Source organism: Gobio gobio (genome assembly GCF_949357685.1).
Source record: "Gobio gobio genome assembly, chromosome: 6".
NCBI classification, from domain to species: Eukaryota; Metazoa; Chordata; class Actinopteri; order Cypriniformes; family Gobionidae; genus Gobio; species Gobio gobio.
Window position 1 is genome coordinate 60,044,323 of NC_137102.1, and position 22,469 is coordinate 60,066,791.

Here is a 22,469-nt window from a genome sequence, read left to right on the forward strand (position 1 = left end):
CCTCTCCATCACTCTTTCTTTTTCTCTCATTCTCCTTATCTTGCCCTGTCTCTTCCCCTCAAAGCAGTCAAGAAAATAAACATAGGGTCAATTTATTTTTAGAATATGTTTATTAATCACTTTCTAAGACAAGTTAATTTACTGAAGGCTACGAACGCTAGTTAAAGGTGCACTATGTAACATTTTTTTAGTAAAATATCCAAACACCTCTAGGCCAGTGTTATATATTTAGTTCAGTCGAGTACTTACAATATCCCAAATGTTTCCAGCTATTTGTAAATGGTTAGATGCGATTTTAGCAGAGGAACCGGGACGTGTGAGGGCGTGGCCTGTCGATGACATCATATCTGCGTTACCCTCGGTTTCCGGTTTTATTTCCGACGTACGTTTTCCGTGACCCCAGAGCGTTAAGAACGCGCGCTATATGGTAAATCACGCGTCAAGGACGCGCACTATGAGTCGGATAAAACGCACGTTATTATTAACGTCTAGGCTAAACAGGTAAACCAAACCGGCAATGCAAACTTGTGTTTGAAGTATCCAAACAGACTAAAGAACGTGCTCTTTCCTTGGTGTTCTCAAAATTGCATGCTTACTTTTTAGGGCACACCTCTTATAAAGTAAAGTTACATATTGTTGACCATCTTTTTAAGTAATTACACTATTATTATTACATGTTATAAGAATTAAATTAAATCAGTATCAACAAAATCCATCTTACCATTAATTAAAATCCACTTACACTGTAATTACAATTGCCTAAATAATGTAATGAGATTTTTAGATTTATGTTCTAGATATAATATTTTAATTATAGAAATATGAAATTATTCCAGGCCTATGAAACTAAAACTGCCAGTATATTTGGCGGCGTGAGTGGATTCTAGAATCATTCAACGAATTCGTTCTAACCTGTTCAAAAACTGTGAATTATTCGAGAACGAAACATATACTTTGTTTGAATCTATTTTTGTTGGGAAAATAGAGCAAAACTGTAAAAAATGACAACTTGATGTTTATTGAACTGTTGTATAAAATTAATATCGCATTTTGCAATCGTGCTGATATAGGCTACTCTGGAAAATAGCACTCTTGCTCATGATATTGCTTAACTCATAATTTCCTCTTTAATTACTTTCAAACGAATGTTTATTTTTATGTTTGTTATTAGCCTATTTATATATAATAAATATTATTAAATATATTAAACTTTTGTTAAAAAACGAATGAGACATAAAATCGCTTTACCCGAATTATAACAAATAAATAAAAGATATTTGGAAATTCCCCTTTAAAACGGGCAACTCTCAGTTTGTGGTTTGTGGGGGTTTTTTTATTTACAAAAGTGATCTTGCGCTTGTGCCTCCGCTCTCATCCTGTCAATTATCTTGTTCGTGGCTATGATTACAGTTACAGTAAAATTTTAATTCACCATCATCGGTTCCCGATGCATGACAGTTTTTGCAATGACCAATACTAGATAAACCTTTTTTAGTGCTATATAGCACCAATTTTGGTGCTTCAGTGGTTCTTCAGCGGTTCTTCACCGGTTCTTTGACTATGGTGCTATACAGCACCTCTGAAGAACCTCTGAAGCACCAAAATTGGTGCTATATAGCGCTAAACAAGGTTCCCCATTTTTGGTGCCATATAGAACCTTTTTTTTTTTGAGTGTATATATATATATATATATATATATATATATAATTTATATATATGTGTGTGTTTTATATGTAAATATAATAATATTACACACTATATTATATGAACACAATTTGCTCGATTAATCAATTTGACAGCGCTTTGTTTATAAATATATATTTATATTTTTTCCTCAAATATATATATATAAAACAAATTATTCTATTTTAAGATTCGAAATATTTTTTGCCCCTTAACCCTTTGACTGTCACCCGCCTTTTTGAGAATACACATGAAAATGCACTATCCAAACTTAAAGGGCTGTAATTCAAGAATGCTTTGGAATATAGACCAAAGTTTGGTCTCGTTTTAAAGACGACATTCTGCAGATTATTGCTGAAGTGAAAGCAATTCAAAATATGAAAGTATGAAATAGTTATGGAAGTTTAAATTTACTGTAAATGAAAAATACTGTACTAAATATTTTTTATTTCATATAAAATATATATTTTACAAAAAAGAATTTACTCTAAAATTACTATAAAATCAAAGCCATATGTCTAACCAATTTGTGTTCCAAATTTGAAGTTGATATCACAAAAATTGAAGTCCCCATGAGATTTTGTTTAGGGTGCTGTACCAAAAATAGCCACCGGGTGTCATTCAAATTCCATTTATTGTTGTTTTGATGCATTTTCCTGTAAATTTCTGTCCAAATATTACTTCCATCACAAAACAGTCACCAAATATGGACCCTTGAGACTCAGACCTTTCCGACAATATGCGTTTTGTCAAGATTGGAAAAGATTTTGAATATAAAGTAGTTAAAATAATTGTTGTAATATGAAACATGACAGCGCCCACTAGGGGAGGAGCCCACTAGAATAATTTAGAGTGACGTTTCCATGGCAACACAATGTCCGATTTCAAAACGGTTTTCACAGGATGAATTTTGAGTTTGTAAGCTTTCAAATGATACCTAATTTGTGATAATTACTTAAATATATGATATGAAAAAAGGCGATCAAAAAAAAGAGCACCAGGCGTCCCACCTGTGGGACGGTGACAGTTAAGAGGTTTTAAGTAAATGTTGTCATTTGTTTTGGTGTTTTAACTTCGCTGTTTACAACATATTTAGCATTTATTTTTTTGCTAAATATAATTTTTCTGTTTGGCTAAACTGATTCGTTCATCATTCGTGAGTGAATCATGACAGCAGCGTGAGCGAGAGAAGGTGTTTCTCAGCAGGTGTGTCTCTTCTTGCTCTTCGTTTTTCCTTTAATGGACTCATTCATCATGTCTGAGCCTCGTGTCTCTTATCTCCTTTTCTTCTGATACTCTTTTTTTTCTCCTCCTGGCAAAGACCTCTAAATTCGACTGTCTCGACTTCCATTATTCATCAAGACCAGTTTTCATTAATTTATAAAAAGACTTGACATCTGCGTGCCTTGCTTAAGGGCTTGATGGATTCTGCTGTTTCCCTGTTAGGAATTAGAAAAGCAGTAGTAGTGTTAACTAGTGTTGTAGTACTGGAGACCGGTCTTGCTCTCAATTGTCATGAATGTATATTGACTGAGTAATCACTGTTTTGTCGAGGGAGGGGTGACAAAATGACAATTTTCAAGTTTTGGAGCCAAATTAACGGGGGGTAAAAAGGACTTTAGAAAGACGACAGCATCATTATTTTATTTTTACACAGAGATCGGTAGATCTTTTAGTAAAATCTGTTGACTTTAGCAATCTATATGCCAACAGTGACAGTTCAAAAATGGGAAAAAAAGCACTTCTTGTATTTTTTGCCCCATGTTTGCATGCCTGTAACTAGAGAAGTTTTAAAGATATCTTAATATCCTTTTAGATTTAGATTTTTAACAAACATTTCTTTTGGTATCCTCATTTTAAAGGCCCTCGATTGTTTCATTCCCAGAGATATGGAGATCTTTATGCTCAATGCTTGAAGCTAATGAATCTTTATTTTTCTATCAACACAATTGCATGGAATATACCTGTCTGAGTGCCATAATGATTGTTTTTACAAAGTTTGGGTGCCTCTAACTCTAAAAGTATTAAAGATAGCTCAATATGATTTTACATTCTGCTTCTTTACTAACGTTTCTTTTGAAATTGTCATTTTCAAGGCCCTGTGTGGTTAATTCCCAGAGATATGGGGATCTCAATGTGGCTCCTTGTTCAATTTGCTGAATTTTACCCATTTTCAATGGTCAAAAACCAAACGCGGGTCACTTTGCACACAGCTCATACTATTGTCGTTAAAAGAGGAATATGTAAAGAACAAATAATGTTGAAACTAGAAATATATCTTGTTTTTTTCTATCAACACAATTGCATAGAATATACCTGTCTGAGTGCCAAAATGATTGTTTTTACAAAGTTTGGGTGCCTCTAACTTTAAAATTATTAAAGATAGCTCAATATGATTTTAGATTCTGGTTCTTTACTAAAATTTATTCTGAAATTTCAATTTTCAAGGCCCTTTGTGGTTAATTCCCAGAGATATGAGGATCTCAATGTGGCTCCATGTTCAATTTTGTTCAATTTTACCCATTTTCAGTGGTCAAAAACCAAATGCGGGTCACTTTGCACACAGCTCATACTTTTGTCTTTATAAGAGGAATATGTAAAGAACAAATAATGTTGAAACTAGAAATTTATCTTGTTTTTTCTATCAACACAATTGCATAGAATCTACCTGTCTGAGTGCCAAAATGATTGTTTTTACAAAGTTTGGGTGCCTCTAACTCGAAAAGTATTAAAGATAGCTCAATATGACTTTACATTCTGCTTCTTTACTAACGTTTCTTTTGAAATTGTCATTTCCAAGGCCCTTTGTGGTTAATTCCCAGAGATATGGGGATCTCAATGTGGCTCCATGTTCAATTTAGTTGAATTTTACCCATTTTCAATGGTCAAAAACCAAATGCTGATACTATTGCATTTAAAGGAGGTCTTAAATAAGGTCAGAAAAAGCATTACATTTGATTTTTAAAAACCCTGTAGATACCCTGAACAATGGTCAAAATGTTTGCAAAAAATGTGTGTAGATTTCTTGTTCTGCCTAATCTTTGTCTCACTCTTTGTCCTCTTTCCAGTCCGACCGGGAGCTATGCGTCCTCAGCCGAGCTCAGTCATTGTAGTTCTCAACTGAGCGAAGAGTTCGGTGAGCGAGAACTTTACGACGAAAACGATTCGTACCATTCCTGCCACTCATCTGTGTCCTTCAGCAAGGGCTCGCCCGACTGGGACGAAACACAGGGGGCGTACAGCGACGAGTGCGCCTACAGTAAAGACGGAGGAGAAGAAGCGGCTCTATATGAGGAAGAAGATGCTGATCTGTACGCTGAGGAGGTGGACATGTACGAGGGGGAGGAGAACTTCAACTACGTGGAAGGAGAAATTTATCCGCTGGACGAGGACCAAGAGCTTCCCTTCACTCCTACTCCACCCAGCACCGCCCCAACGCTGGACGTCCCATCAAGACCTCCTCTGGAGAAACAGCCCTCGCTTCACCAACAGCAACCGTCTCAGAACGCCAGCCAACCATCCAATCAGACGCAACCCCAACCTCCAGCCAAACCCCTAAACCAGCAAGTTCCCGCCCCCCAGCAACCACCCCGACAACAGCCCCAACCACAGTCCTCAGGCCCCATCCCTTCAGTTCAGTCTTTCTTCGCCATGGCTAAGCCATTGACTGCTGTGTTTGGGTTGGGTGGATCTACTCCTTCACCACCTCCTGCACCAACATCTCAACCCCAACCTCCAATGCCCCAACCTCCCGCCCAACAGGTGCCTCCACCTACAACCAGATCCCCTGAGCTTCCCACCGCTGTGCCCATAACCAACTCCAAACCTCCTGCTCCAGAACCCAAACCTCCAACCCCAACAGAGGAGACGCTGCCCATAGAGCCAGAGCCACCAATGATGGAGGAACCTCCACCTCAAGAAGAAGACTTCCCCATGGAAGAGTCCCCAATAGAGGAAATAAAGATGGAGAGCCCCCCTCCATCTCCTCCTTTTGAAGAGGACGAACTGGTTCCAGAACCTGAGAGGTATCGCAATATCTCACCCTTGGGGTTTCAAAACTGAGGGATGAAATCATGCACCAAAACTAGTTGAAGTATAGGTATATCTTGAAGAACTGACTGCAAAACTGACCAAAAATTCTCCATAAGGGTATTTGACCTGGTTAAGATGGACAACCAGCTTGACCAAACAGATAAGTGCCTAAAACCTCTTAAAAAGCAGCAAACCAGATCAGCTTGACCAGCTAAAACAAGCAAATTGGATCATTTAAAAGCTGTTTTAAGGATATTTGACATGGTTTAGATGGTCAACCAACTTGACCAGACTGATAAGTGCCCAAATCCTCTTTAAAACCAGCAAACCAGATCAGCTTGGCCAGCTAGAATGAGCAAACCACATTTATTGGATGATTTAAAAGCATTTTCTAGGATATTACACATTATTTAGATCGTTAACCAGCTTTACTCACAGCTTGGCCAACTAAAACAAGCAAACTGGATGATTTAAAAGCTGTTTTAGGATATTTGACCTGGTTTAGATGGTCGACCAGGTTGACCAGACCGATAAGTGCCCAAATCCTCTTTAAAACCAGCAAACCAGATTAGCTTGACCTGCTAAAATGAGTAAACCACATTTATTGGATGATTTAAAAGCTGTTTTGAGCTGTTTTAGCTAAAACAAGAACATTGGATCATTTAAAAGCTTTTTTGGGGATATTTGACTTGTTTTAGATAGTCAACCAGCTTGACCAGACTGATAAGTGCCCAAATCCTCTTTAAAACCAGGAAACCAGATCAGTTTGACCAGCTAGAATGAGCAAACCATATTTATTGGATGATTTAAAAGCATTTTCTAGGATATTACACATTATTTAGATAGTTAACCAGCTTGACTCCCAGCTTGGCCAACTAAAACAACCAAACTGGATGATTTAAAAGCTGTTTTAAAGATATTTCCCCTGGTTTAGATAGTCGACCAGCTTAACCAGGCAGATAATTGCCCAAAACCCCTTTAAAACCAGCAAACCAGATCCTCTTATCCTGTTAAAATGAGCATTAATTGGATGATTTAAAAGCTGTTAGGATATTTGACCTGGTTTAGATAGTCGACCAGCTTGATCAGGCTGATAAGTGCCCAAATCCTCTTTAAAACCAGCAAACCAGATCAGTTTGACCAGCTAGAATGAGCAAACCACATTTATTGGATGATTTAAAAGCTGTTTTGACCTGTTTTAGCTAAAACAAGCACATTGGATGATTTAAAAGCTGTTTTTAGGATATTTGACTTGTTTTAGATGGTCAACCAGATTGACCAGGCTGATAAGGGCCCAAAACCCCTTTAAAACCAGCAAACCAGATCAGCTTGGCCAGCTAAAACAAGCAAATTGGATAATTGAAAAGCTGTTTTAAGGACATTTGACCTGGTTTAGATGGTCAACCAGCTTGACCAGACTGATAAGTGCCCAAATCCTCTTTAAAACCAGCAAACCAGATCAGCTTGACCAGCTAAAATGAACAAACCGCATTTATTGGATGATTTAAAAGCTGTTTTGACCTGTTTTAGCTAAAACAAGCTAATTTGATAATTTAAAAGCTGTTTTAAGGACATTTGACCTGGTTTAGATGGTCAACCAGCTTGACCAGACTGATAAGTGCCCAAAACCTCTTAAATACCAGCAAACCAGATCAGCTTGGCCAGCTAAAATGATCAAACCACGTTTATTGGATGATTTAAAAGCATTTTCTAGGATATTACACAATATTTAGATAGTTAACCAGCTTGACTCCCAGCTTGGCCAACTAAAACAAGCAAATTTGATAATTTAAAAGCTGTTTTAAGGACATTTGACCTGGTTTTGATGGTCAACCAGCTTGACCAGGCTGATAAGTGCCCAAAACCTCTTTAAAACCAGCAAACCAGATCAGCTTGGCCAGCTAAAACAAGCAAATGGATAATTTAAAAGCTGTTTTTAGGATATTTGACCTGGTTTTGATGGTCAACCAGCTTGACCAGGCTGATAAGGGCCCAAAACCCCTTTAAAACAGGCAAACCAGATCAGATTGGCCAGCTAAAACAAGCAAATTTGATAATTTAAAAGCTGTTTTAAGGACATTTGACCTGATTTAGATGGTCAACCAGCTTGACCTGACTGATAAGTGCCCAAATCCTCTTTAAAACCAGGAAACCAGATCAGCTTGACCAGCTAGAATGAGCAAACCACATTTATTGGATGATTTAAAAGCATTTTCTAGGATATTACACATTATTTAGATAGTTCACCAGCTTGACTCCCAGCTTGGCCAACTAAAACAAGCAAATTTGATCATTTAAAAGCTGTTTTAAAGATATTTCCCCTGGTTTAGATGGTCGACCAGCTTGACCAGGCTGAAAAGCATCCAAAACCCCTTTAAAACCAGCAAACCAGATCAGCTTGGCCAGCTAAAAACAAGCAAATTGGATGATTTAAAAGCTGTTTTAAAGATATTTCCCCTGGTTTAGATGGTCGACCAGCTTGACCAGACTGATAAGTGCCCAAAACCTCCTTAAAACCAGCAAACCAGATCAGCTTGACCAGCTAAAATGAGCAAACGATACTCGGTTACTTAACGTAACCTCGGTTCTCTCTAGAAGAGGGAACGAGTATTGCGTAAGTTCCTTACGCTACGGGAAAGTATTCTTTCTTCGAGATTTCTGAAAAACCCAAAATTATCCTTAATTTTGTAACATTGTCAACGCAGTGCGGCAGCCTGGCAGACCATAGCAGGCTATTCCAGCGTGCTATTGGCTGCTCTGCTGGCAACTGCAGCAGCCTATCGGTGAGCCCGCGTGACGTGGCGACCAATGAGGGCGCTTCGCGCCCACCTGGCTTCATTTGCCTACAGGTGGGGCGTGGCCACGTGTATATAAGCAGGGCTCACGGGCTGCATATTCGGTTTTCTTAGTTCTGAAGCGTAAAAGCCAGCGGGGCGCACGGCAAGGAACGCAATACTCGTTCCCTCTTCTAGAGAGAACCGAGGTTACGTTAAGTAACCGAGTATCGTTCTCTTACGAGAGGTTCTCTCGTATTGCGTAAGTTCCTTACGCTACGGGAACATATTGTCAACGCCGTGCGCGCCTCGCATACAGCATATGTATCCCAGGGAACCGGGGACCATAACACTGCTCGGGCAGGGTGGCCGGTAAAGAAAAAACGGGCCACCACATATACAGACACTTCATTCGAACTGACGGGTGGTTTACGACGGGTGGTTACAACACCCTGTCCCATGAATGAGGGAACGGCACCTGCCGGTCTCCTTCAAATTCACCACACCTTGTCTCATGAATGAGGGAGCGGCAACGCCGGTCGCCTTCAAATTCACAATATCTTGTTATATGAGTGAGGTAACGGCACCGCCGGTCACCTTCAAACTCACAACAGCTCGTCTCGTAAATGAGGGAACGGCACCGCCGGTCTCCTTCAAATTCACATGAGCCTAGTACCGAACTTACTACCAGTATGTGAGCTATGTCTGCGCAGAATCACTGGGCAGAACCAACGGCCCTATTGAACTGATAACACTTTCGCCTGTAAGGCAGGAACTTCCAGATTGTAAAATCTCACGAACGTAGACGGGGAGGCCCAGCCTGCCGCCATACAGATATCGTGGATGGAAATCCCTCTGGCCCAAGCCCACGAAGAGGCCATGCCTCTGGTGGAGTGTGCTCTGACACCTAGCGGGCACTGCAGGTGTTTGGAAGCGTATGCAGTTGCAATCGCGTCCACTATCCACCTGGACAGGGTCTGTTTCGAGGAGGCGAGACCTTTAGTGCACCCACCAAACGAAACAAATAGCTGCTCAGAACGTCTGAAGGCGGCGGAGCGTGTGACATAAACCCTCAATGCCCTGACAGGGCAGAGGAAATTGCCACCGTCCCCCTCATCGGATGCTGGCAGAGCCGAGAGGGAGATAATCTGCGCCCTGAAGGGAGTGCCGATCGCTTTGGGGACATAACCATGCCTCGGTCTGAGAATGACCTTAGAGTCATTAGGACCGAACTCCATACACGTCGGGCTCACTGAGAGCGCGTGTAGATCCCCCACGCGTTTCACTGAAGCCAGAGCTATCAGAAACGTGGTTTTCAGCGAAAGGAACCTTGGTTCCACAGTCTCGAGCGGTTCAAAGGGATGAGCCTTCAGGGCCTCTAGGACCAAGGCCAGATCCCATATAGGAACCGACGGGGGCCGCGGGGGATTCATCCGTCTGGCTCCTCTGAGGAAACGGACGATGAGCTCGTTCCTTCCTAGCGTGCTACCTAGCGTCGTCTGAGCGAACGCTGCTATAGCCGCCACATACACTTTGAGCGTGGAAGGGGACCTGCCCAATTCCAAAAGCTCTTGGAGGAAGGAGAGCACCCGCTGGACCCCACATTGCTGTGGGTCCAATCCCTTGGAAACACACCACTCAGTGAACACCGACCACTTAGAACTATATAACCGCCTCGTCGAGGGGGCTCTAGAGTGTGAAATCGTGTTCATAACCCCTTCGGGCAGGTCAACGGGTATCCGTTGGTCACCCATACATGCAGAGACCATCGCTCTGGATGGGGATGCCAAACTGAGCCTCCTGCTTGAGAGAGAAGGTCTGCTCTCAGCGGAACTGGCCAGGGGGGTGAGTGCGACAGCTTCACCAGCTCTGGGTACCAAATCTGGTTCTCCCAGCACGGTGCTATAAGGAGCACCGGACGGCGCGTTTCCCTGATTTTCGCTATGACCTGGGGCAATAGGGAGATCGGCGGGAAAGCATACAGCGGGAGGCTGGGCCAAGTTTGGGACAGCGCATCCTCGCTTTTGGACAGAAACGTCGGGCAGCGGGCGTTCTCTTTTGTTGCAAAGAGGTCGAGCTCCGCTCTGCCGAACAGGCGCCATACCAGCTGGACTGTCTGGGGGTGCAGGGACCATTCTCCTGGGAGAATGAGGCCCCTGGACAGCTTGTCCGGGCCCACATTGAGGTGGCCCGGCACGTGCGCAGCTCTCAACGAGCGCAGCGAGCTGTGTGCCCACACGAGCAGGCGTTCTGTCAGATTGCCCAGACCTCTGGACCTGACACCGCCCTGCCGGTTCACGTAGGACACCACTGTGGTGTTGTCCGACCGGACTAACACATGGTGTCCTCGTATAAGCGGGAGAAACTGCTTGAGCGCGTTCTCTACCGCTATCATCTCCAAACAGTTTATGTGTAGGAGTTTTTCCTCGCTCGACCAAAGGCCCGAGGCTGATCTGCCCTCGAAAACGGCGCCCCAACCCGTGGTGGAGGCGTCCGTCGAGATGACCTTGCGGTGTGAGATGGCTCCCATCGTCACTCCCCTCTGGTACCAGTCGGCTACTAACCAGGGCTCTAGGGCTGACACGCAGCCCTGAGTCACTCTGATCCTGAAGCCACCGGACGCCCAGGCCCTGTGAGGCACTCGGGCGTTTAACCAGCATTGCAGCGGGCGCATGCGCATTAAGCCCAGCTGGAGCACAGCTGCAGCTGAGGCCATACGTCCCAGCATCCTCTGAAACAGCTTGAGAGGTGCGATTTTGCCTGGCCGAAAGTACGCAGCCATGCGCCGAACTTGGCGCGCGCGATGGGGTGACAGGCGGGCTGACATTGCCACAGTGTCCAGATTCAAACCCAGAAATGAGGTTGATTGCGTGGGCACTAATGAGCTCTTGGTCCAATTGACCGTGAGCCCTAGGCTGTCCAGATGGCTGAGCAGCATTGCCCTGTGGGCGAGGAGCTCGGCCTCCGACTGCGCCAGGATGAGCCAATCGTCCAGATAGTTCAATACTCGCATCCCTCGATTTCTCAGAGGAGCGAGGGCCGCGTCCATGCACTTCGTAAATGTACGGGGTGCTAGTGACAGGCCGAACGGAAGGACGGTGTATTGATAAGCCTGGCCGTCGAAGGCGAATCGTAAGAATGGCCTGTGACGCGGCGTTATCTTGATTTGAAAATATGCATCTTTCAAATCTAGGGAGATTAGCCAGTCTCTCGGGCGAATATGCGCGAGGATCTGCTTGGTCGTGAGCATCTTGAACGATCTTTTCATAAGAGCTTTGTTCAGACGCCTCAGATCCAGAATCGGTCTGAGCGACCCATCCCTTTTTGGCACGAGAAAATACCGGCTGTAAAAGCCTGACTCGCTCATAGAGTGGGGAACCGGTTCTATAGCCCCTTTGCACAGCAGCGTGGCTATTTCTGCTCGAAGTAGATGTGCTACTTCCTCGCTCACTCTCGTCTCTGTACGCGCACAGAAGCGCGGAGGGCGGCGAGCGAACTGCAGAGTGTAGCCGTGCTTCACTGTTTTCAGCACCCATTCTGATACACCTGGAATGGCTTCCCACGCTCTCGCGTGCGCCACACAGGATAGAACGGCCTCCGGGCTCGAAACGCCGCGCTTCGCGGGTTTGACGGCCCGTATAGGAGGGGCGGGCGCAGTGCGCGCGCTCTCTGTGCTGTGGGCCAGCCGATCGCTCGCGATGGCTGGCCGCCCTACACACTGCATCTCTGCCGCTTCGAGCGGGGAGTGGCTTGTGTGCGGCCCTACACTCATCGCTCCGGCCACCCTGGGCGGAAAATAAATGGTGTGTGGCGTGGCGCGTGGCGCCTGAGGCATAATGTTCGCGAAAATGTGTGAGCGCGTTTGAGCGGGCACAACTCTTACGCGTGGAACATGACCGGTTAAGAGTGGCTGTGTGACAGCGCGTGTGGTGGTTAGTCGTGGACGCAAACAAGCGGACACGTGACCTAACTCTAGCACTCGAGCGGCCGGTGGCCGCTCTATGTGAGTGGGGGACACAGGGTTTATAGTGCTTGTGTGCAGGGGTGAACACAGAAAAGTGGGCACATTTACTGCATTTGAAACACATACGGCGCGAGCCGTGCGACCAGAAATAATGCAACTTTTGTGATTTCTCTGGTTCGCCGTAAAAACGGCGGTTATTGACAGGCGAGAAGGCATTTTTGCCGGCTCGTTGGCTGCGTGAAATCCATCTGCAGCAGCCACAGTGGTGGGGGCTGACAGGAAAAAGAGTTTTGACGGTGGTCCGGCCGCGGCGGGACTTAACCGTCGTTTCTCGCCTCTTGCTAGGAGGACTTTGGAGGCTCGGGCTTCAGCGTGATCCTAGGCCGGGGGCCCCGAGGTGGAGGCGGCTTACCACGGCTGGAAGAGCGCGATCTGGGGCGGCCGCTCGGTCTTCTCTGAGACGAAGGGGGCCGCGCTGGGCGCTGCGCGGAGCTCGTTGCTGGCTGGTCACGAGGACGGCGAGCAGCGGAGCTATTGCTAGCGCCGGGGCGTCGAGGCAGGAAAAGGTTCATGGCCTGCGTCGTTTTCTGCACTTCGGAGAAACGGTCGACGATCCCCTTGACCGCTGGTCCGAAAAGCCCAGACGGAGAGAGCGGGGCGTTTAGGAAGGCCGCGCGCTCTGTTTCTCGCATGTCCGCGAGCGTGAGCCAGAGGTGGCGCTCAGCTACCGTGAGGGAGGCCATAGAGCGTCCGAGGGCCTGTGCTGCGGTCTTGGTGGCGCGAAGGGAGAGATCCGTCGCGCTTCGCAAATCCGTGATTAACTCAGCGTCACAGCATTTCTCGTCCATGTCGCGGAGGAGATTAGCTTGGAGGATTTGCAGCACGGCCATAGAGTGCAGAGCGGACGCAGCTTGACCGGAGGCAGCGAAAGCGCGGCCGATCAGCGATGACGTCACTCTGCAGGCCTTAGACGGGAGGGCAGCCTTTGAGCGCCAACCAGAAGGCGGGCAAAGGTGCGCTGCGACCGCCTCTTCCACCGGAGGGATAACGTTGTAGCCTTTCTCGGCCGCGCCGTCAACTTGTGAGAGCGTCGAAGAAGCCTGAGACGAGACCCTCGCGGAGAATGGCGCATTCCAGGACTTTGCGAGCTCCTCGTGAAGCTCCGGCAAAAAGGGTGCAGTCCTGGAGGTGGGCGCACGGCGGCGACTGTTTAGGAAGCATCCGTCAAGTCGGTTCGGCGCTGCCACCTTGGGCGGGGCCCATTCGAGGCCTAGCTGCTCGACAGCCCGGGTGAGAAGGCGCAAGAGTTCGGCGTCCTCACCCGCTCGAGAGCGTCCGGAGCCCCGGACTGAAGAGGATGCGGAAGACCAGTCCTCGCTGTCGGAAGCCATGATGGAGCAGCTGTCGGCGCGTTCCGCGGCCGCATCCGCCTCATCCCCGGAGGCGGCAACAGAAATGGCGGCCTGGGGTGGGGGCGGGGAAGGCGAGAGTGAAGCGGGCGGGAAAGGTTCCGGCGAGCTTCTCTCTGCGAGCTCCGGAGTCCGCTGCGAGCGGCGCTTCTTCTTGCGCGGCGTGGCAGGGACTGGAGGGATATCATCTTCGAACAGGACGAGTCGAGCCCGCAGGGTCGACATCGTTAGTTCTTCGCACTCTTGGCATCCGCCAGCGTGGAGTGCGGCGGCGGCGTGATCACGGCCCAGGCAGAGAGCGCAGATCACATGGCGGTCCCCGGAGCTGAGCTGCGCGTGACACGAGCCGCAGGTGGAACGAGACATTTGTATCAACGCTCGGCTCTTTTTGTGAAAAGTGTGACGCAGCGGCGACAACACTTTGAGCGTAAAAGGATATGGGGCTGCCGGATAGCAGAGCAGGCACGGAAGGCTGAAGGTGGCGCGATGCTGCCGGCTTCCTCAGGCGCTGTCCTCTGCTTGCTTGTCTGCGCGGTCACGGCGGCGGGTTCCAGATCCAGCGATGCGAAGGGCTTCGCTGAAGAAAAGAAAATCGAATATGCAGCCCGTGAGCCCTGCTTATATACACGTGGCCACGCCCCACCTGTAGGCAAATGAAGCCAGGTGGGCGCGAAGCGCCCTCATTGGTCGCCACGTCACGCGGGCTCACCGATAGGCTGCTGCAGTTGCCAGCAGAGCAGCCAATAGCACGCTGGAATAGCCTGCTATGGTCTGCCAGGCTGCCGCACTGCGTTGACAATGTTACAAAATTAAGGATAATTTTGGGTTTTTCAGAAATCTCGAAGAAAGAATACTTTCCCGTAGCGTAAGGAACTTACGCAATATGAGAGAACCTCTCGTAAGAGAACCACATTTATTGGATGATTTAAAAGCATTTTCTAGGATATTACACATTATTTAGATCGTTAACCAGCTTGACTCCCAGCTTGGCCAACTAAAACAACCAAACTGGATGATTTAAAAGCTGTTTTAAGGATATTTGACCTGGTTTAGATGGTCGACCAGCTTGACCAGACTGAAAAGCATCCAAAACCCCTTTAAAACCAGCAAACCAGATTAGCTTATCCTGTTAAAATGAGCATTTATTGGATGATTTAAAAGCTGTTAGGATATTTGACCTGGTTTTGATGGTCGACCAGCTTGACCAGACCGATAAGTGCCCAAATCCTCTTTAAAACCAGCAAACCAGATCAGCTTGGCCAGCTAAAACAAGCAAATTGGATGATTTAAAAGCTGTTAGGATATTTGACCTGATTTAGATGATCGACCAGTAGATTAGTGTCAAAAACCAGATCAGCTTGACCACATTTATTAAGCTGCTTTTTCAGGATATTTAAGCAAGCTAGCGTGATTGCGTCCAAGACTGTTAGATGAATGTTGGATTATACATGCGGACGATCTTGATTGTCTGTGCAGTGAAGAGGTGATGGAGGAGCCGAAGGAGCCGGTGGAGCCGGCGGTCAGGGCTAAAGAGAACTGGCTTCGCCTCTTCGAGAAGGTCCGCCGACAGTTGCAGGAGGTGAGGCCGCTCACTAGACTGTGCGCAGAACTACTTTTTAATTGACCTTCTGATTACCTGTTTAGCAGTCTAGTGCATGTTATTCAAGAGAAAATAGATGCTCGTCTTCCCCTTAAATCGAGCCGCCACAATCCACCGCAAACTCGCATTCATTTCCTGTCATCCACAAACTGAAGTAAGCACTGTTTATTTTTATGCCTCCACACGTTTTCTGCTCTTTGCTTGTGATGCGACGAAGCACCATGCACTCTAACGGCTGTCATGATTATTTTGCTTTACTCTGCTTCTTTTTTCTGTTGACTCTTTATCCTTTGTTGTCTGTTTGTATCTCGCCGTTTTGTCGTCTTTCCAGTCTCTTTTCATTGCTTTAGCGATTTGCATGTTCACTCGGATGACCTATGATGGGACGAGACTGTCAGGTGGGTCTGGTGTTGGTTGTGTGAACGTTCTGTGGTGGTTTTGTGTAAGTTGTTTTGATACACTATATTGCCAAAAGTATCCAGTTCAGGTGTTCGATCACTTCATGGCCACAGGTGTGTAAATCAAGCTCTAGGCCTGCAGACGCTTCTACACACATTATTGAAGTCCTTCCTCTCTACTAAATATTCCACCTTCAACTGTTAGTGGCGTTATAACAAAGTGGAAGCGATTGGGAACAACAGCAACTCAGCCACAGTGAAATCACAGAGCGGGGTCAGCGCATGCTGAGGGTCACAGAATCAAGAGCTCCAGACCTCCTAACTCCTGTGGCCTTCAGATGAGCTCAAGAACAGTGTGTAGAGCTTCATGGAATGGGTTTCCATGGCCGAGCAGCTCATCCAGCGCAAAAAAGCCCAAAGCGTGGGATGCAGTGGGGTAAAGTGCGCCGCCACTGGACTCTAGAGCAGTGAGACGTGTTCTCTGGAGTGACCAATCACGCTTCTCTGTCTGGCAATCCCATGGACGAGTCTGGGTTTGGCGTTTGCCAGGAGAACGGGACTTGCTTGACTGCATTGTGCCAAGTGTAAAGTTTGGTGGAGGGTGGATTATGGGGTGGGGTTGTTTTTCAGGGGTTAGTTCCAGTGAAAGGAACTCTTAATGCAAGACATTTCGGACAATTTCATGCTCCCAACTTTGTGGGACCAGTTTGGGGACGGCCCCTTCCTGTCCCAGCATGCACCAGTGCACAAAGCGTCTCCATAAAGACACGGATGAGCGAGTTTGGTGTGGAGGAACTTGAGTCCTGACCTCGACCCGATAGAACAGCTTTGGGATGAATTAGAGCGGAGACTGAGAGCCAGGCCTTCTCGTCCAACATCACTGATGAAGAATCCCCATAAACACACTCCTAAACCTTCCCAGAAGAGCTGAAGCTGTTACAGCTGCAAAGGGTTGGGCCGACTCCATATTAAACCCCACGGATTAAGAATGGGATGGCATTAAAGCTCATGTGCATGTAAAGGCAGGCATCCCAAAACTTTTGGCAATATAGTGTGTAAGCTGACCTATAAGGGTTTTTTTGTGACGATGTCATCAACAAAACAACTGAAATACGATTCTCAAAAATCAACTTAAACAACTCAGAATAAAACTTACACACTGCAGTTTTAACTTTGTTTTATGTTTAGATATTTGAGTACTTCCTTGGCATTTAGCCAATGTATATCTTAGTTAAGGTTTATTTTATATTCAATGGTTATGTTTTTGGTTTTATTGAGTGATAATGACCCTGGTTTGTTGCGTGTTTGTGGTGATTACAGAACATATTTTCACTCTTTGATCAAAGCCAGTCAGCAAATAAAACTGATGGAGGATTTCTCTTTCTGTGTTTCTCTCAGGCCCGAGGAGAGACTCAGTCTCTGTGGTTTGGTAAAGGAGGGTAAGTCAAACCCTAACCTGATCTCCAGTAGATCTGCTTTTAGTGCAATCAGTCAAGTGGACATGGAGCTCCTATGATGACACAGTTTTACCGGCCATTTGAATTAGGGATCGACCGATATGGATTTTTTAGTGCCGATGCCGATACCGATTTTTTTTTTCATGAGCGATACGGGCTGCTGATTTTCTAGAGCCTATATTTGGCGCCGATACTGCTTTTGCTCCCTCAATTTACAACATAAAAATGACACAATGATCATGATGATAACAATTTAAAATTTACAATTTAAAAAAAGGAACATTTATTGAACTAAAAAAAACAATATTTAACAAATAGTAAAAACAGGTGAGGTAGAACAAGAAAAAAAAAAGAGTTCAGTGGTGAAAATAAATTCTGAAAATAAATATTTAAGCATAAATAAAATAATTACACTATTGCACAGTATCAACAAGCAAGTGCACACTGACTGTACTATACTTAATTTTAAAACTATTTACAATCTAGTCATTTAATGGTTACACTCTAAAAAATGCTGGGTTAAAAATAACCCAAGTTGGGTTGAATATGGACTAACCCAGCAATTGGGTTGTTTTGACCCAGCGGTTGGGTTAAATGTTTGCTTAAAACAACCCAATTGCTGGGTTAGTCCATTTTCAACCCAACTTGAGTTATTTTTAACCCAGCATTTTTTAGAGTGTAGGTGCACTTCACTTAATCTCTTGTAGAGAAACACCAGCGGCAATTCAGGAAAAAATCTCCCAATGCTCCACGTGAAACTTCAGTCTTTCGAACTTTTACCATCGTGTCAATTCTCAATTGATTTTGATTAATATGCGCGAGGGAGAGAGAGCAAGACAGTCTGAAGACGGTGAGAGCTGCCCTGTGGACGCCTGTCTGGAAATAATGCAGAGAAAAAAAATATCAGCCAACGCAGCAGCCTTATATCGGCCGATGCACGTAAAAAGCGCAAATATCGGCCGATATATCGGTCTAACACTATTTTGAATGCATGTGACACGGGAACGAGGGAGGATCTCGTGGGCATTTTCCAGACACTTCGCGAAGCTTTGAAATCTTTGCGAATAATTTGTTTTGATGAACAAATTAAAGCTGCAAGCAGCGATGAAAGGGCCCTCGCACCCGGGGCCACCGCCACCCGAAAACAGCGAATAGAGGTTGACAATTTTCACGCAGCCTAAACTCCGCCATTTTGGCAGGCAATCAGGGGAACGCCAGAGCGGCTGTAGCATTGGTATCTATAAAATAATTTAAAACCGGACTGTTTAAACTTTACTATTTCAACATGATGGACAGCTGATGTGCTCCAGAACAGGCGGGGGAAAGCAAATGGGAAATCATTTTAACAGTAAGTTGTTGAAATGCCATGAATATCAGTTTATTCTTCATTCTTTTCTACTTTAGCCTCACGTAACTAATGATAAAAATAAGTTCCCATTAAATACGATACTTAATCGTGCTTTTATATATAAATAACAATCAGAAACTGTAGGCTATTTGAAACGAAATTAAGGATCAATAAATAAATACTGAAACAAAAAATTAGAAATTACATTTATTGATTATGACTGATTTTATTTGACATCCGCAACACAGATGCACACAACGGCGCGCTGCACTGCAAAAAATGCTTTTCTTACTTAGTATTTTTGTCTTGTTTTCAGTCCAAATATCTAAAAAATCTTACATTAAGAAGCATTTACTAGACAAGCAAAAGTTTTTGTCTTATTTTGGGGGAAAATAACTCAAAATTAAGGGAGTTTTTGCTTAAAATAAGCAAAATAATCTGCCAATGAGGTAAGCAAAATAATCTTAATTCAAACAGAAAACAAGATTATTTTGTTTACCCCATTGGCAGATTATTTTGCTTATTTTAAGCAAAAACTCCCTTAATTCTGAGTTATTTTCCCCAAAAATAAGACAAAAACTTTTGCTTGTCTAGTAAATGCTTCTTAATGTAAGATTTTTTTAGATATTTGGACTGAAAACAAGACAAAAATACTAAGTAAGAAAAGCATTTTTTGCAGTGTGTTAACCGCTAACAGATATATGTTAGCATTATCATATATGTGTGAAAAATTGAAGTCTGTCATGTAAAACAAGAACTCCTGATCGGAGGCTTACGTAAATATTTACTTTATATGTAGATTTAGGCTTCAGCTAAGTTTAATGGTCCGTTCCTTTATCCACACATGTGAAAAGCACCCGGGGACATTACAGGGATCTGTTGTGTTTAATCTATTAAGTTTTGCTGTGTACAAGTCTATGTCTTTTGAATTAAAGTGCACAGTGAACTCCGTTGTCTTGAAACTCATGCTGTTCTTGCCTGCCAAAATGGCGTCGTAAACAGACTGGGTCACATGACCTCCGGAGCTCTATAGTAAGCGAGATGCATTTAAGCGGGTAAATATAGGAGAAATACAGCAAAGTCATTCTGATGTGCCACACTTCCTTCTGCCAGCAGGTGGTGCTTTAACTATAACTGAATACTGTCATGTAGATGTGTTTAGGTCAGAACTCTTATCAAACACTGGAAAATGGCAAAATTTGCAACAGTTTTGCAAAGAAAATTCTAAATATCTCACTTCATGTAGGTTTTCAGATTTCATACCAAGAGACTTTTTTGTAGGTATTGGGCTGTTACATGTGTGTACCGAATTTCATACTCGTACATGAAACGTAGCTCGAACGGTGCTTAATTGAAATTTTGTAGGTGGCGCTATTGAGCAATTTTGCCACGCCTAATTCTGAAACCCATATCAGACGTGAATTGTCGCCACTTCTGACGCGTGTGCAAAGTTTTGTAAGTTTTAGAGCGTGTTTAGGCCCTCAAAAATACGATTCATTTGGGAGAATAAGAAGAATCAGCTGAGCGATTGCAATGGAGTCTCACACCATCAGTGCTCGGCCCTAATGAACTAGACTTTGTTTCGTCATGACGGTTTTGAAACTGTTTGCATTGACTTTTCATGCTGGCGGTGGAGAAGGGGATGATGGGGATGAAGGTTATGAAGGGGATGAAGGGGATGATGGGGATGATGGGGATGATGGGGATGATGGGGATGAAGGTGATGATGGGGATGATGGGGATGATGGGGATGATGGGGATGAAGGGGATGATGGGGATGAAGGGGATGATGGGGTTGTGTTTGTTGTGCAGGATGGGCGGAGCGCTGTACAGCATCGACAGCATGCCGGACCTGAGGAAGAGGAAGACCGTCCCTCTGGTCAGAGATCTGGTGAGACGCGCTGGGTTTAGCTCTTGGAGATCTGCTGTCTGCCCATCGGGAGTCTATCTATCTATCTATCTATCTATCTATCTATCTATCTATCTATCTATCTATCTATCTATCTATCTATCTATCTATCTATCTATCTATCTATCTATCTATCTATCTATCTATCTATCTATCTATCCATCCATCCATCCATCCATCATTCCACCTATCTATCTATCTATCTATCTATCTATCTATCTATCTATCTATCTATCTATCTATCTATCTATCTATCTATCTATCTATCTATCTATCTATCTATCTATCTATCTATCTATCTATCTATCTATCTATCTATCTATCTATCTATCTATCTATCTATCTATCTATCTATCTATCTATCTATCTATCTATCCATCTATCTATCTATCTATCTATATCTATCTATCTATCTATCTATCTATCTATCTATCTATCTATCTATCTATCTATCTATCAATCTATCTATCTATCCATCCATCTATCTATCTATCTATCCATCGGTCCATCTATCTATCCACCTATCCATCCATCCATTCTTCCATCCATCCATCCTTCCACCTATCTATCTATCTATCTATCTATCTATCTATCTATCTATCTATCTATCTATCTATCTATCTATCTATCTATCTATCTATCTATCTATCTATCTATCTATCTATCTATCTATCTATCTATCTATCTATCTATCTATCTATCTATCTATCTATCTATCTATCTATCTATCCATCTATCTATCTATCTATCCATCCGTCTTTCTAACTATCCACCTATCCATCCATCCATTCTTCCATCCATCCATCCTTCCACCTATCTATCTATCTATCTATCTATCTATCTATCTATCTATCTATCTATCTATCTATCTATCTATCTATCTATCTATCTATCTATCTATCTATCTATCTATCTATCTATCTATCTATCTATCTATCTATCTATCTATCTATCTATCTATCTATCTATCTATCTATCTATCTATCTATCCATCTATCTATCTATCTATCCATCCGTCTTTCTAACTATCCACCTATCCATCCATCCATTCTTCCATCCATCCATCCATCCATCCTTCCACCTATCTATCTATCTATCTATCTATCTATCTATCTATCTATCTATCTATCTATCTATCTATCTATCTATCTATCTATCTATCTATCTATCTATCTATCTATCTATCTATCTATCTATCTATCTATCTATCTATCTATCTATCTATCTATCTATCTATCTATCTATCTATCCATATATCCACCTATCCATCCATCTATCTATCCATCTATCCATCCGTCCATCTATCTATCCACCTATCTATCTATCCATCCGTCCTTCTATCTATCCACCTATCCATCCATCCATTCTTCCATCCATCCGTCCATCTGTCTATCCACCTATCCATCCATCTATCTATCTATTTATCCATCCATCCATCCATCCATTCATCCATCCATCCATTTTCTGACTGTATGGCCTTCAAACATTAAGCTTTAAAACTACTTCAGACTTCCTGCTCAGTGTTTGTCAAGCCACCATCAAAGTCACCATCATTCATCTCTTCATGAACTTTCTCTAGTTGTTTTTTTGCAGTGCAAATCACACACACCGCAGAACTCAGAAGTATAAGAATGTCCCAGATTACATATTACAGTTTTTCTCAGTCGCTTTGGTACATTTCTCAGATCAGAATTGAAATTCTCAAAACTACCTGTTCAATCTTCACATCATTCTGTGCACATCAAAAAAGCAGTTTCTCATTTCTTTGAACAAGTTGCAAATGCTTTGGTACATCCATGCAAATGATTATGTCCAATTCTCTGCTGTTTCCTTCTGTTGTGAACTTCTGTTGTTTCTTGAAGTAGAGACCAGGAGACGTCGGGATCAAACAGAAG

At 44.0% G+C, this 22,469-nt stretch overlaps 1 protein-coding gene across 1 annotated transcript in view; it reads left to right on the forward strand.

Moving 5' to 3' along the window:
• The window catches only part of LOC307128602 (protein unc-13 homolog A), a gene marked incomplete at its 5' end in the record, with an annotated part of 138,826 nt that overhangs the window by 33,467 nt on the left and 82,890 nt on the right, over positions 1-22,469 (forward strand). The window contains 4 exons of the mRNA XM_079820516.1: positions 4,752-5,708; positions 15,339-15,441; positions 17,259-17,299; positions 20,478-20,556. Coding sequence (XP_079676642.1) covers positions 4,752-5,708; positions 15,339-15,441; positions 17,259-17,299; positions 20,478-20,556 — 1,180 coding nt within the window. The remainder of the gene's footprint in view (positions 1-4,751; positions 5,709-15,338; positions 15,442-17,258; positions 17,300-20,477; positions 20,557-22,469) is intronic.